This window comes from Nanorana parkeri, unplaced genomic scaffold (genome assembly GCF_000935625.1).
Source record: "Nanorana parkeri isolate BGI_ZX_2015 unplaced genomic scaffold, ASM93562v1 scaffold141, whole genome shotgun sequence".
Lineage (NCBI taxonomy): Eukaryota > Metazoa > Chordata > Amphibia > Anura > Dicroglossidae > Nanorana > Nanorana parkeri.
This window is the reverse complement of record NW_017306409.1, coordinates 216809-230953: the sequence shown is the minus strand read 5'-3', so window position 1 is coordinate 230953 and position 14145 is coordinate 216809. Positions and strand designations below refer to the sequence as shown.

At 43.6% G+C, this 14145-nt stretch overlaps 1 protein-coding gene across 2 annotated transcripts in view; it reads left to right on the top strand.

The window, feature by feature from the left end:
• Positions 1-9409, top strand: part of LOC108785080 (MTSS1-like protein) — a 138475-nt gene extending 129066 nt beyond the window's left edge. Inside the window, exons 10-14 of one of the 2 annotated variants that reach the window (XM_018554079.1) lie at positions 1165-1276; positions 3283-3411; positions 4026-4176; positions 6018-6044; positions 8405-9409. In XM_018554079.1, coding sequence (XP_018409581.1) covers positions 1165-1276; positions 3283-3411; positions 4026-4176; positions 6018-6044; positions 8405-9138 — 1153 coding nt within the window. In that variant the 3' untranslated portion in view covers positions 9139-9409. The remainder of the gene's footprint in view (positions 1-1164; positions 1277-3282; positions 3412-4025; positions 4177-6017; positions 6045-8404) is intronic. The other variant, XM_018554080.1, reaches the window with a different exon arrangement.
• The last annotated feature ends 4736 nt before the right edge of the window (positions 9410-14145 follow it).

Here is a 14145-nt window from a genome sequence, read left to right as displayed (position 1 = left end):
CCCAGAACCTCTACGGGTGCGCACGGGAGCTTTGCAAGCAATACACATATGGATGGAGCTCCATCACAGCACAGCAGCCCACACTGGACCCCAGGTTGAGGATCCGCTCCAGTTTCCGTAATGGCAACCCAAACGCACCTCCCACCCACAGTTCAATCGCCTGCACCGGAAAGCGCAGTACTGCAACATGGAACATTGCAGAGCAACTTGGGTCACGACTTAATGACCGAGGACAAATGTGGGCCCCGAGGTTACACAGGTTGAGAACCACTGCTATATACTGAGTGTTCCTGTTCATTCATAAACTGTGGAAATAGTAACTATGTCCACATAGTAATAGTACGATGTCCACAATCAGGAATGAACAGGATGTGATGTAGAGTACTTCCTGTTCATTCATAACTGTGTGGAGACAGTAAGCATACTATGTCCTCAGTTATTTACAAACACTCAGGGATCAGTTCTGATCGCTGAGTGTTTCTACTCCGCTCTCCATCCTAACTCCTCCGCGTGTGACAGGAGGCCATGCGATAAGAGAGCTCGGCCTCCTGTGACAGCTCTCTCGCCTCCCTGCTGGGCATCCTGAGAGCTTCTCTCCTCCCCTCTCGGCGCCTGAAGCTGGATCCTCTGTGTTCTCTCGGATCTCCTCTGCCGACACAAGTGGGTGAAAGCTGCAGGCATCAGAGGGGGACACAGACCGGTGCCCATTGAGGAGGAGAGAAGCTAGGGACGCAGTGAATTTTTGGCAGCATTTTTGTCCATTATGGTACTGTCGGCATTTTGCCCATGTTATTAGTTTTGGACGAAATTTTGGTGCATTCCTACCTCCAGGTATTTGTTACCCGTCAAAGAAATCACAAGTCAAGTGAAATCTTCCTGGGCCAAAGAGATTACAGGTTGCATACCTGGGCTGGTAAATAGAGAGATGAATGCTCACAAACATCACATGATCAGAAGATAATGATGGACTGTCCTAACATTTTGGCATCTATTGAATGCCGAACTGAGTCAATGTGATCTGCACAGGAAAGAAATCAAAACACAGATAATTGTTTTAATTGTAAATTACATTATCCACTCAGCTTTTATGACTGTTAAATGTTCATGTTTTCTATGTAATGCCATCTAGCTTAATTTTTTTGTTTGTTTTTCCCTTGTTATTAGCTATATGCATGGATCGATGAGACATGTTCCATCTATGGACTCAATCTCAAGCTCAATGGAAACCCTTCATATTCGTCCACCATCTACCATGATGCTGGAGACCATGTTTCAGGTGAGAGTTCAATTACTTTATAGTTAGAGTAGCAGTTATAGTCCACTTGTGACACCTTTAGGGGGATAAGCTTGGGTTCGGAGTGAACCCAGAAGGAAGCTGTCGGCGCCAGCCCAATCAGTTGCGGCCAGGGCATTCCCAGCCCTGCAGTTGCACTTACACAAAAGGACAGGATGCTGGTGACATCGGTGACCTTTTGTGGCCATTTTTGGTCAGTGGCATCAACCAAATATGACCATGTGGTCATATAAGCTCAGTGAGGTCACCAGCATTCCCCCTCTTTGTTTACCTGCAGCTGTGGGGCTGGAAATAACCTGTCCGCAGCTTTTTGGGCTGGCACCGACAGCTTCCTTCTGGGTTCAGATGAACTTGGATTCGGTCCAAACCCAAGGATATCGCTAGTGACCATTGAGAAACCCATCCTGAAAAATACCATGCAGCCGTTGCTGGAATGCATGTAAGCAGGAAGAGGCTGCAAGAGATCTGAAGGACTGATGTGCAGAGAAAGATGGAAAGAACGTGCATTCTATTTAAAAAAAGGAAATTGGTTATGATACAAAGTGATATAGCAAACCAAATGTCTCTTCAGTTAGGGTTTCCATCACTATTCCTGTAGGTCATCACCATTCATTTAACAATTCCACATCTGCTAACAGACATTTGGCCTCGATGAAGGTAAAATCCGTATGATCTTTCATCGTTCATTCTGCGGTAATAGTTCTGCCCTGCTTTGTTCATACTGTTAATACCAACCTCGCATGCACTGATGGTTAAAAACACAGAGCTCTCTATAGATATGAATCTCTCCATTCTGTCTGTGAGAAGGCCTTAAAAGCACTTGACCTGACAGACGCTTCCTCCGCTGCTCACACTGCCAACAAACACTCAGGTGTAGTATTAGAACGCACCAGTAAGGGAAGTGCTTCACATGAAGCCTCACTTGACACTTGCCCCTTGAACAAAGGATTCCACGCCTCGCTGGTGTGTTCTTTCATTTTATTTTTCTCTCTCCTAATAATACTGTGTGTTTTCTCGTACAGGAAACTATTTTCATCAGGGTTTACCATCAAAATTAAGCCCAGCCATATTCTGGATTGGGGACTGTAAAATCTCATTCAGACTTTCTCAACCCGGGATCTGTGGAGCCCCAGGCAATTTCTGACACTCAAATATCAATGACAACATTGATCTTTTTAGCTACCTGTAAAGGGGACATTATACCACTGACCAATGTAAGAGGGCATTCTTCCCACTAACCAATGTAAGGGGGGGCATTTGTCCCAGTGACAAACAGAGGGGGGTATTCGTCTTAGCAACCAATGAAAGGGGCATTTTTCCCCACTAACCACCAATTTAAGGGGAGGATTCTTCCCTCTGACCATCAATGTAAGGAGCGTTCTTCCCACTGACCATCAATGTGAGGGGGGCATTCTTGCCACCAACCATCAATATAAGTGGGCATTCTTGCCACTGACCATCAATGTAAGGAGGGCATTCTTGCCACTGACCATCAATGTAAGGGGGGGCATTCTTCCCACTGTCAACCAGTGTAAGGGAGACATTCTTCCCACTGTCAAATAGTGTAAGGGAGACATTCTTCCCACTGACCACAAATGTTAGCTGGGTATTTTTCCCGTTGACCAAAAGTGTAAGGGGGCCCTTCTCCCAATGGCCACCAATGTAAGGTAGCCTGTTCCCACTGACACTGGCCACCAATTTGAGGGAGCAATTTACTGACAACCACTTTAAAGGGCCATCTCACTGGCCACCAAAATAAGTGGGCACGTCTCAACTGACCTACATAAGCGGGTATTTTTCCACTGACCACCCTTGTGAGAAAACACTGCAAATTTCTCCACCTCCATTTCTTTAGACATTATTATTGTTTTTATTTGAAGTTTCTTTTTTTTTATATTGCTGAATATTTTGGTCATATAAAGCGGCCCTTGCAAGCCAAATGCACATACATTGAACAGAATGTATTCACACAATAAATCTCTCTGTAGGATCCCAAGTTGAGCATCAATGCACAGATGATGGCACAGTCTGCCTCTAGTAGTCCAACTGAGGAGAACGGAAAACCAAACCAGACCAACGATGGATTTCGGCTACCACCTCCCGCGGTCATGGCTAAAGTAAGCTTCTAAAATCTATATTTATTTATTTTTTTCTGTCTTTTAAAGCCAAACGTCGGGCTGGATTCATTTCGATTTAATGAATAAATGCTTGTATTTTACTTGCTATGTTCGGTTTTGTAATCCTTTTATACAGCAGAGCTCAGCCTGGGTGAGGGAAGGGCAGCATGAGAAGTCAGAGGTGCTGCATGCAAATGTGCTGGCAAGGAGCATGCTGATGTGGGGAGGGAGTTCAGTAGTCTGTTGCCCTTTTACTGTCCAATCACTTGCAGGGGGTGGGAAGGTGACCTAGCTGTTTTGCTTAACTGCAGCAAAGAATAGTCAGGTCAGCAGCCTGGCTGTGCTGTCTGTCCAAGCTCTGTGGTTTTCACAACCGGATGGACAGAAATACAAATTATTTGGCAGATAAACCCACCCAATTATATCTACTTCAGTTGTGTATTTGGATATTAGCCTGCAGATCAGCTTCCATGGAAGCTGTTTTCTAGGCGACTGTATGGGTCTAAGTTTAAAGACAAGAACTTTTTGATGCCAGTGTTTTCTACGTGGCCTAATGATTACTTTTACTTAATCAGGTCTTGAGATATGTGACCCCTCTAATTTTTTCCTTTTAGCCCAAAATTCCACGGGAACATCTAGCCTTGGCTTTAAGTCAAGGTTTGAACTCAGAAATACAACTCAGCCGGGACTCTTTGCACTGCTCGAGCGGATACAGCACACAAACCACCACCCCGTCATGCTCCGATGACACCATTCCCTCTCATGGTGAGTGATAAAGGTCAAATGTAATGTAGACGATTACCAAAATAATGTTACATTGAAGCCGCTGTACACAAGAAGATGTTTGATTTGTTTTTGATGAGAATGGGGTTTTCTTTTAATAAAGGTGGGACTTTTAATTAAGAGCTGCTTCTGTTTATTGGCTACACTCACTCCAGATGCAAGCGATCAGTGCTTATTAAGACATTCACATTTTAGATGGGATTTATATAGGTTTGAGGAGGGCCCAGAATATGTGCTGAATGACCCCATTCAGTGGATCCAAAATACTGCACACATGAAAGCTTATTGTATCTGGTGTGAATGAGATCCATCAATACATTTTCTATTTCTTCAATGCAAAAAGTGCATTTTCCTGTGCTATAAGCGTAGTGTGGTGTCACCAGCCTATAAGGGATCTTCTAGCAGTTTTGACCAGCGTTGTTTTAAGGACAGCTAATACTGGATTTTGGGAGGTACTGAGTAAACAGTGTGGAGGGAAGAATCGATTCCCTTTCCCATTGTTTTTTAGCAGTGACTGTTGAATACCTGATCAGCGCCTACATCTCATTGTATGCAGACATTGTCTGTCCAAGTATTTTCAGATCGGTTTCCTTTACAAAAGTCAATCGAAATATCGAGTTATGTTGAAGGGAGGTGGGGGGATGCTGACAGGGCCACACACAGTGCAAATTTTAACAAGACCATCAATAAGCTACTTTGACCATAGAAACATGTCCTGAGCATTATTCCTGCTGCATATTTCACTCTCTTCCATCTGGTGCAGTGAACACATTAACGGTAAACCTGCACTGGGCATGTGCAGTAAAGAGGTTGCTTAGGCCACTAGCACAGCACAGTGGTAGGCAGGGAGAATGTCCACATGTTGCTCACACTAAAAAGTACCAGTTTTTACGGGCAAGAGAGCAGCCGAATGGGTAGTGCTGTAAAGGTAGAAACAAGTGGCTTTGTTACGAAGGGTGGGTCAGGTTGATGGGAAGACCGATTTTGAACAAGGATTATATATATATATTCACACTCACACACTCTACGTGGCCAAAAGTTGTTGGATACCATACATACACTATAAAGCCAAAAGTTGTTGGACACCCCTGCAGATAAGTAAGTTCATGAGTGAAAGGTACGGTTACTACTACAGCATACAATTACATTTTAGACAATTGCGGGGTTCCCACCTGGTGGTAACAGTACGGGGAAGGCCCTTTTCTGTTCTAGCATGGCTGTGCCCCAGCTCCATAAAGACATGCTTTGGTGAGTTTGGTGTGGGGCAACTTGAGGGCCTGCACAGACTCCTGACCTCAACCCTACCGAACACCTTGGGGATCAATTGAAACACAGATTGTGTGCCAGGACTTCTCATCCAACATCCATACTAGACCTCACAAATGTGTTTTTTGGCACAGATTCCCACAGACACACTACAAAATCTTCAGGAAAGCCTTCCCAGAAAAGTGGAGGCCATCGCAGCTGCAAAGGAAGGGATGGTACTCCATATTAATGCCCATGGTTTTGGAATCGGATGTACAACAAACTTTTGGCCATATAGCGTAGGAGGGAATCGACTATGGAAATGAGTCACAATAATCTGATAAATATAATATTTCAGAAAGTAAAGTTTAGATTTTTCTTTGTGTTCAGAGAACTACATGTATTTAGATAAGATTCCACCCAGTAGTGTACCATGTGAGGTGCTATAGTCCATCTCACAGTGGAGTAGATTTCTCCATCTTAGAAGGGGTTGTGCTTCACAGAGGGCATATTGTACTCATCTAGTTGATAAGTTCCTTCATTCTCTCTCAACCAACATATGTGCATTCTTTCCACAGCATTAAAGAAGGACCCCTCTCTTTTTGGTAAGAATCTGCTTTTTAATTAGATTGGACTGAGCTGCTCCAATCATGTATGACTTGGTGTTGTGCCTGTTTCGTGTGGCAGCGATGTGTACCAAAAACACTCCCATTCAAAGAAAATATTGTCCTCAACCAGGTTGTCTATTCGATTCCATTGATGTGTGTTCAGAGCTCCATAGTTTACATTGCTGGGTGTAAGTGGCAGCTCGGTAGACCTGAACCCCAGACCTGAGGTAGATGCAGGCTTCTAAGAATTGACTGCATTAGCCCTAGCAGGCATAGTCAGTCTCCCATTGGTTAATTAGTTTGCTAATTTGCCTGAGAAGATGACACTTGCAGGATCCTGACCAATTAGAAGTGACAAATAATTCCTGCCTTTAGGGGAGCACCTGGCTTTGAAGTCCCCGTGTCCGTGTTTTGTGTATATAGGTTTATGTAGTAGATAATGCTTCTTGTTTAACTGACCTTTGTCTTGCCACCACTCCCCCCCTCCCCAAGCTTTCATTGTGGGTGATTGGGCTGTCAACACTAGAATTTACCTAGTATTATGATGCCTTGTCCTTGTGATTTCTACAAGACTGCAGAAAGTCAATCTCCCTTTCTTCCGCTTGTCAAAGTCCGTTAATGGAGCCTTTGCTGTCACAGATTTTCTTTGTGTGCTTTTGCTAATGTTATGCTTTCACTGGTTAGAATGGACAGCTTGAGATGGGGAATGATAATTTTAAAAACATTGTACTTGCTCCTTTGCGTGTCTAGTTTTCTTCTCTTAAAAACAATAGTTACACAAATCAGAGCGGAATGGTTTAGATTTGGAACAGTGCTCTGATTTTTTTTTTTTTCAATTTATTGCCTTTAAAGGTGGACATGCCCTTTAAAATGTCAGCTCAAGGGGTAGTCTTCTCTAAATTTAAACAAGGTTCCTAGATCTGACTGCTCTGTGTTTTAAGATGGGAGCTCCCCTTTACTCTAGTCTCATAAGCGACACAGAGACCTTTTGTTTCTCTGCTGGAAACAATTGGGCTCCTGTATGAACTGGTTTTGTACCTTCTGCTATAGGAACGCTAATCTCTACACTTGCCCCTCTTGTTTAAGCTGAGGAACCTTGTGCAGCCAACATGCAGCAAACGGTGGAACGCAGAAAGGATTAGGGCATCAGGTTTGCACCATCACTACTTTGAACATATAAGATGGGCTGAAGCTTGTAGGGCTACTATGGTAGGCAAAGGCTGCAGTGGATGTGTGCGCACATGTCTTCATTCCAAAACAGAACAGTTCAGATACATCAGCAGTCATTAAATGGCGTTCATCCTATTTGAAGTGTAGAAGAAAGGGAGTACCAGAAATTGGTAGTGAAGTGCAAATGATACATTTTTATTTATGAGTTGATAGCCAGAACTAGGGGTAACAATCCCTCCCTTCCTCAGGGCATCGACGAAAAGGAGAGTGATGGACTTGGCAGTGTAATGATCAGCAGCTTTAGGATCAGTCTCAGTGTTTGCCTGCATTTCCATTGCCAAAGTCTTAATTTGGTGAGATGCCAAGGTGTCTTTTAGTACTACAGACCATTTCTGCAGTTGTTGTATTTCATTGAAGCCCTGAAAATGGGAGATCTTATTACCCCTGAGATGCGTTGGTTGTCAACACTTAATTGACTATCATTTGCACATAACCGTCTTACAAGTTTATTCTTCTTGAAGCTGCTTTTCATCTACACTTCATGTTTTCATCCAAGGTCCCTCATCGTGTAGAGAGTAAACCTGGTTTCTGAGAAGCCTAACTGCTATACTGAGACTAGAGTTCTCCACTTCGTCAGAACCTTAGAATTCCCTCTGATCAAGCTCCAGTCCCCACCAAAGCCTTCTGTTCATCCTAATTGGTCAGATTATATGGCAGTAAAATGCAAAATTGCTGGTCTTGAAGAAAGGAGAATGTTGGAGGGCTTAGCAACGCTGTGCCTTCTGCCACTCATTCGGAGTCTCGCTGATACAAAGAACATCATGTAGCTCAGTCCCCGGCATCCTTTTTCTGGAGATCATAGTTGTAAGGTTGAGCTTAATGTAAACTATAGGTGGTAGGAGGGCAGTTCTGATATATGGGTACATAGGATATATGGATACAAAGGAGGAAAAAAGACAAATGTCCGTTAAGTTCACCCATTACAAACCACATCCTCATATTTTCAATAACCCTGGTTTGTTGAAAGTGGTCAACATTTGTCCCAAGATGCATTTCAGCTTCAGAAAAAATGTTTCTGGATACATTTGGTGCTGATTTTATAATCCCTTTTAGCTCATATGGTTTTAATTTTGTAAAGTAGTTCATTTGGCGGTGTTCGTGCTTGTAACTTCTCCGTCTCTCCTTAGTTGCAGATTACGATTACATCTCCTTACATGGCGAACAAGTAGAGACGGACCAACTGGACTTCGACAAGTCATCTACTATTCCGAGAAACAGTGACATAAGCCAGAATTACAGAAGAATGTTCCAAGCGAAGAGGCCTGCTTCTACTGTTAGCCTTCTAGCTGAGCCCGACCCGCTGGTGCGTTCTCCGCATATCGCCACCATAAAGAGAAACCCCTCCAACAAGCCACCTGTGAGAAGAGGAACCGTCAGCGGCGTTCCCATTCCTATCCGGACTCCTGTGGTGCCTGTTAAGACCCCAACGTTACCAGATGCTGCAGTAAGCCCATTTGGAGAGAGGACACACATTGAAAGATTCTCTTATCTTCAGGATCCAAGGTCCGATTTCTCCCACGTCAGGCAAGGTCTGTGTGGCTCAGCTCAAAGCCTCAATGCTATACAGAACGCGTATTGTGCCTTCATCCCCAAGCAATCATACAGCTGTTCTCAAAGTATTAATCCGCTGCCACAAAATGCACAGAAGGTGTCTGGAAGCAGTTCCGTCACAGTAGATTACACACCAGTCAACAATTCAGTGGTTCCAAGTGCCCTGCCGGAAGCGATCAGCATAGATAATCAAGTTTATATCAGTTCTGAGCAGATCTCGTCTGAGGACGATATGCTGTCAATGATCAGGCGGGGAGTGAGGCTCAGAAAAACAATCAGCAACGATCGGTCGGCACCTGCCATGAAATGAGCCCTGGGTGGGGGCCCTACGCATAACGCTCACCTTCGCTTTTCTTTTTTTTCCAAAGAGACGATGTTCTTTATTCTAAAGACCCGAGTTCCCTTTTGTTTTAATGTCATCTCCTCGGCTTGCTGCCCTTCTTACAAAGTCTTAATAGCGTTCGCTCTGTAACTTTATTTTATCCTTTTTTTGTTTTTAAACTTTTTTTTTACTGCTATGCATTTTACAGTTCTAATTTTGCATTGGGTTGGTTGTATTTTTCAGGCTATAGCAAAGTGCCTTGACCTGTACAGCAGTCTATACACGATTCATCTCCGCTCGGCAAACAAAAGCTTCTGTTCAAGCGCTGGTCATGTAGTCAGAAGGTTTGGGTCGTACCTAAACCTCCAAAATTAAATAATAAAAGAGGTGCCCCTGTTAAAAAAAAAAAGAAAAATGGCCTTTAAACTCAGATATAATGGTCAATTTATACCTTCATTCCTACCAGTATTCCCCTGATCGTCTGTATGACGGAGACATTGTCTAAACCTGTTACAGTTTCTGTTCGCTCTTCTTAAGCAATGCCTGATCTCTGTCAGTGATGCCCCTCCCACCGCGGCAGAAGCTGGTATGGCTCCTGTTCATTAAACAGACACTGCGGATTTGAATTTGTCATTCAGTCCTTCTCTGCACTTTTGTGTCTCTTATAGGAACACTGTAAAGGTACTCCAGCTTTGAGCCCTGTTTGAAATTTCAGCTGACGATGACAATGGGACATTTTTTGTTTTTTAAAAAAAACAAAACCGGATGACAGGTTATTACGCATTGCACAATTTAAAATGAGGGTGAGCTTTTTTTGGTTAGACTTGGTCTTTACAGTATGCTGTAATATAGTTTAAGTGATAGTCACTTTCTTACCGTAGTTAGTGAGCATTCTAAGATGGCCCTCAGTAGCCCCAACTGAACTTTTATTTGCAGTGCACCATGGTCGTTTTACATTTTTATCCACGTTTTGCAAAATTTACTCCCAGAAGTAACGACTTGATAAAGTCACACTTTAGAACAGTGCTTAAAGCAAACCTGTATGCCGCCTAAATCTACTAAGCAGGGCTATATCCTAGACACCAGGTAATATCGGGTGGCTGGTGGTGCCACCAGCTCTTTTACAAAAGCCACACATTCCCAATTCTTGGGAGAGTAGACATGCCCCCCCCCCCCCCGTATCCTGTGCTTAGACCAGAGCACACCAGGACAGAGCAGTGTCACATTAGGAGCAGGATTAAACTTGTGCAAATACTGACCAACAAACTTGGTATTGGCATGGGAAAGTTGTGGTGATCACTGGCACCGTGCAGAAAGGAAATCGTCACCATTGGGCACTTTATGAATCCTAGTATCCAGGGGGTAGCTTGGCTTTGCAGATTAAAGCACAGTACAAGGACACGTTGATCCCAGTTTTGAATATGGTGACTACCGAAATTTCAAGGGCTCTCCCATGTTGGTGAAATGGAGGTGCCCCGTCATCAAATAAGGTTATTTAAGCTGAGTAGTAATCAGTTTAGAAATTCTAAAAAAAAATAATGGGTTTGGTAAACTCCTGGTAAATCTTGGGATTTGCAGATTAGAAATGTACCACCATACTAAGGGGACAGTTGGGCACTGGTGGAATAATGTAATGTCTATCCTCTAACTATATGTGGCATCCTACCTTACCTTGTGGTAATGGTTCTCACCCAGCTGATGGGTGACTATTGAAACTCATGACCCTCAAAGATTTTGTTTTTCTTGGGTCACTGCCACATCAGCATTAACTTGTAAGTTTAATTCTTCATAATATTGGCCATGGTTTGGCCCAGTAAAGTCCTTATGTACAAAAACTGGAGGAGAGTTAATGGGACTGAATTCCCTATAGAAACCAAATTGAGGTTGCCATTTATGTTCTGATTGCTGCAGAAGAATGACGGCAGGAAAGTTTTATAGAGAGCATATTTTCCTTACCTCCAGTTTTGGAATCCAAGACACTTCGGGTTTATTTAGCAAAGACTTTGCTATGTTACTCTGTCGGAGTTTGTAATTGTACTTGGAAAAGTAGGTGTTGGTGAGTTCGGGCGTGCTTCCACCAAGCCAAGAGCAAGTTAGTGCCGGTCAGTGTTTAATTGAATGTGTCACAGGTTAGGCTCAGAGGGAGCTCAGTTGAAGTTAGGATATTCAGTTGAAGAATGGCTTTCATTGCGTTAGTAGATGGGTGAGATTGTATTGCAGCAAAGTCATTTGATGTATCCATGTACCCCCAGGGGCGAGAGGTGGCATTTCAATTTTGCATGGTCACTGGGATGTTGAGTTATATTGGCTTCCAGTATCTCCCAGGTACTCCAACGTGCAACCAGAACTTCCAATGCCATCCAGTTACTGGTAGAGAGCTGAACCATAAACTGTGACAGTGAAATCTCATTGGAGTCTGAGAGATAAAGATTATCGCAGTCATTGTGCATCTTAAATATGGATGGTTATGGCCAGTGGGACCAAAACTGGCATCAGTGTTAAATATAACCAAACATAGTTCAGTATTGTTACAGCTTTCCAAAGTTAGTTACCCTTGAACTTGTCAGAGGTATTTTGGGAGGAGGGGGTGAAAGGTTCTAGGAACGATGCCCCAAAAATGCCAATTGGCACCTGACATTTTGAAACCTTTTCCAATGCATTCACTGAGTGCTACGGGCTTCTGAGATACAGCCATTTGTATTTTCGAGAGAATTCCTTCGCTGTATTTTTTAGCAGTTGCCGTTTTGAGAACTTTAAAGTGAACCCGTGTTAAGATGTTCCCATAAACTACAGCAGCAGCTTTGCTGGGATGAATAAAGGAGTAATTGAAGCACTGAAATGTGCACCTTTCCTGGAGAAAATGCTTCTCTGGGCTACTTGGCATGTGATCTCTGTTGAAGGAGTAGGATCGGAGGTCAGCTTGGTTGAACCTCCGCAGAGATCATATGACTAAGTGTCTAGACCAGAGGTAGCCAAACTCCGGCCCTCCAGCTGTGGTGAAACTACAAATCCCATGATGCATCTCTCCCTGGGAGTCTTGGCTGTGAGAATCTTGCAATGCCTCATGGGATTTGTAGTTCCACCACAGCTGGAGGGCCGTAGTTTGGCTACCCCTGGTCTAGACTGCCCCAATTTCAGTCTGAGTGGTGCTTGTAGGGCCTTCAGCCGCCTGCGAAGTAAGTGTTTAAGCCCTTCTCTAATTCTTTATTCATCCCACCGAGTGCTAACAGAGTATAGGTCCATTTAAGGATATTGATAAATAATAGAAGTCCCTAAATATACAAAATTTTCTCCTTTCCGTCCCATAAAATAGGAGGCAGCAGACATATGCAGAACTGTGTAATGTGTGTCAGTGGCGGCCCACTTTACTGTATTATGCTAACCAGCAGCACAGCTTTGTATAGAGCTCCCTTTGGACCAAAGCGTTCTTTCCAGGTTCCAGACCTGCTCAAGGAGTGACCTGTTATCAAAGTCCTAATAATATTTTTTTAAATTATTATATTTTATTTTTATTCTTTCACATGTGCCTGACTGTTAAGGCATTGGGGACCTTATAACGGTTTTATGTTTCCCACAGAAAAAATTAATCATTGCTTTAGAGTAGCGTTACATGGCCAGTTCTGGGGCAGATATTCCAGTTCTAAGGCTCGAGTATTGCTCGCCCCTGTGAAAAGCTTTATTCCTTTTCTGACCTGAAGCAAAACCGAGCCCGTGCGCTCACACCGATCCCGCCATCACTAAATGTTTCTGTTTTTATTCTGTTAATTATTTTCTTTGCAATATTCTGTGTTTTGTCATATCTCTCGCTTTTCTTCTACATCGCTGTAAATATATTTGAAGATTCCTTTATTTGCCATGGCGGGAGCGTTCCCTGTACTTCTGTTTTTTTGGGTTAAAGGCATTTTGCTCAGATTATTGTTGTAAATTTTGTTAAGCTTGTTAATATGTAAAGCAGAACTGCGGCCGAGCAGCATTATACACAGTTCCAAGGCATATTATAGGAACTGTGGCCAAAAGAATTGTAAATCTGTTCAGTTAGATTTGCAGTTTACACCCTTGCCACCATATTATAGCCAAGCAGGTGATGCCTTTTGTTCACTAGTTCAACTTCCTGTGTAATCTTCCTGCCTCCGGGCCTGCCCATTGGTCTGGAATCAGCATCACTACCCTGCCACGGGCTAAGCATGTGCTCTTCCCTTCTAATCCCACCTACTCAGGCCAGGCTTACAGTGGGCCAACGAGCCAACCCTGTGCTCTTCCCCGCTGTAAGCCAGCCCACTTGGGCCGGGGCTTACAATAGGCCAACCCTGTGCTCTTCCCTTCTAATCCCACCCACTTGGGCCAGGCTTACAAAGAGCCAACCCTGTGCTCTTCACCGCTATAAGCCCACCCACTTGGACCGGGTTTACAACAGGCCAGCCCTGTGCTTTTCCACTCTAATCCCGCCCACTCGGGCCAGGCTTACAGTGGGCCAATGAGCCAACGCTGTGCTCTTCCCCACTGTAAGCCCGCCCACTTGGGCCAGGCTTACAACAGGCCAACCCTGTGCTCTTCCCCTCTAATCCCTCCCACTCGGCCAGGCTTACAAAGAGCCAACCCTGTGCTCTTCCCCCACTGTAAGCCCGCCCACTCTAACTTCTGGTGCACATGGGCATTATGGAAAGCTAACACAAAGACACAATCCAGGTTGTTAGATTAGCAGTATTTAAAATGTAATTTAATTTTTGAATTCCTACATAACCAGATAAAAAAAAAGTTTATTTATATTTGCCTCAAGTTCTGCTTTAACTTAAAGTCGCAAAACATAAGGAAAAAAAAAAGAAACTCATCTACTGTAGTTAAACTGTTTTTTGGGGGGGAGGGGATAAATCTTATGAATAGATGTAAAAAATATTTCTTAGTCTAGCGCAGAGATCATTTTGAAACACTTTATGACAAAATTTGCTAATTAATGTTTTAGAATTGTTTTTTTTTGCTTTCGATTTGGAGGGGGGA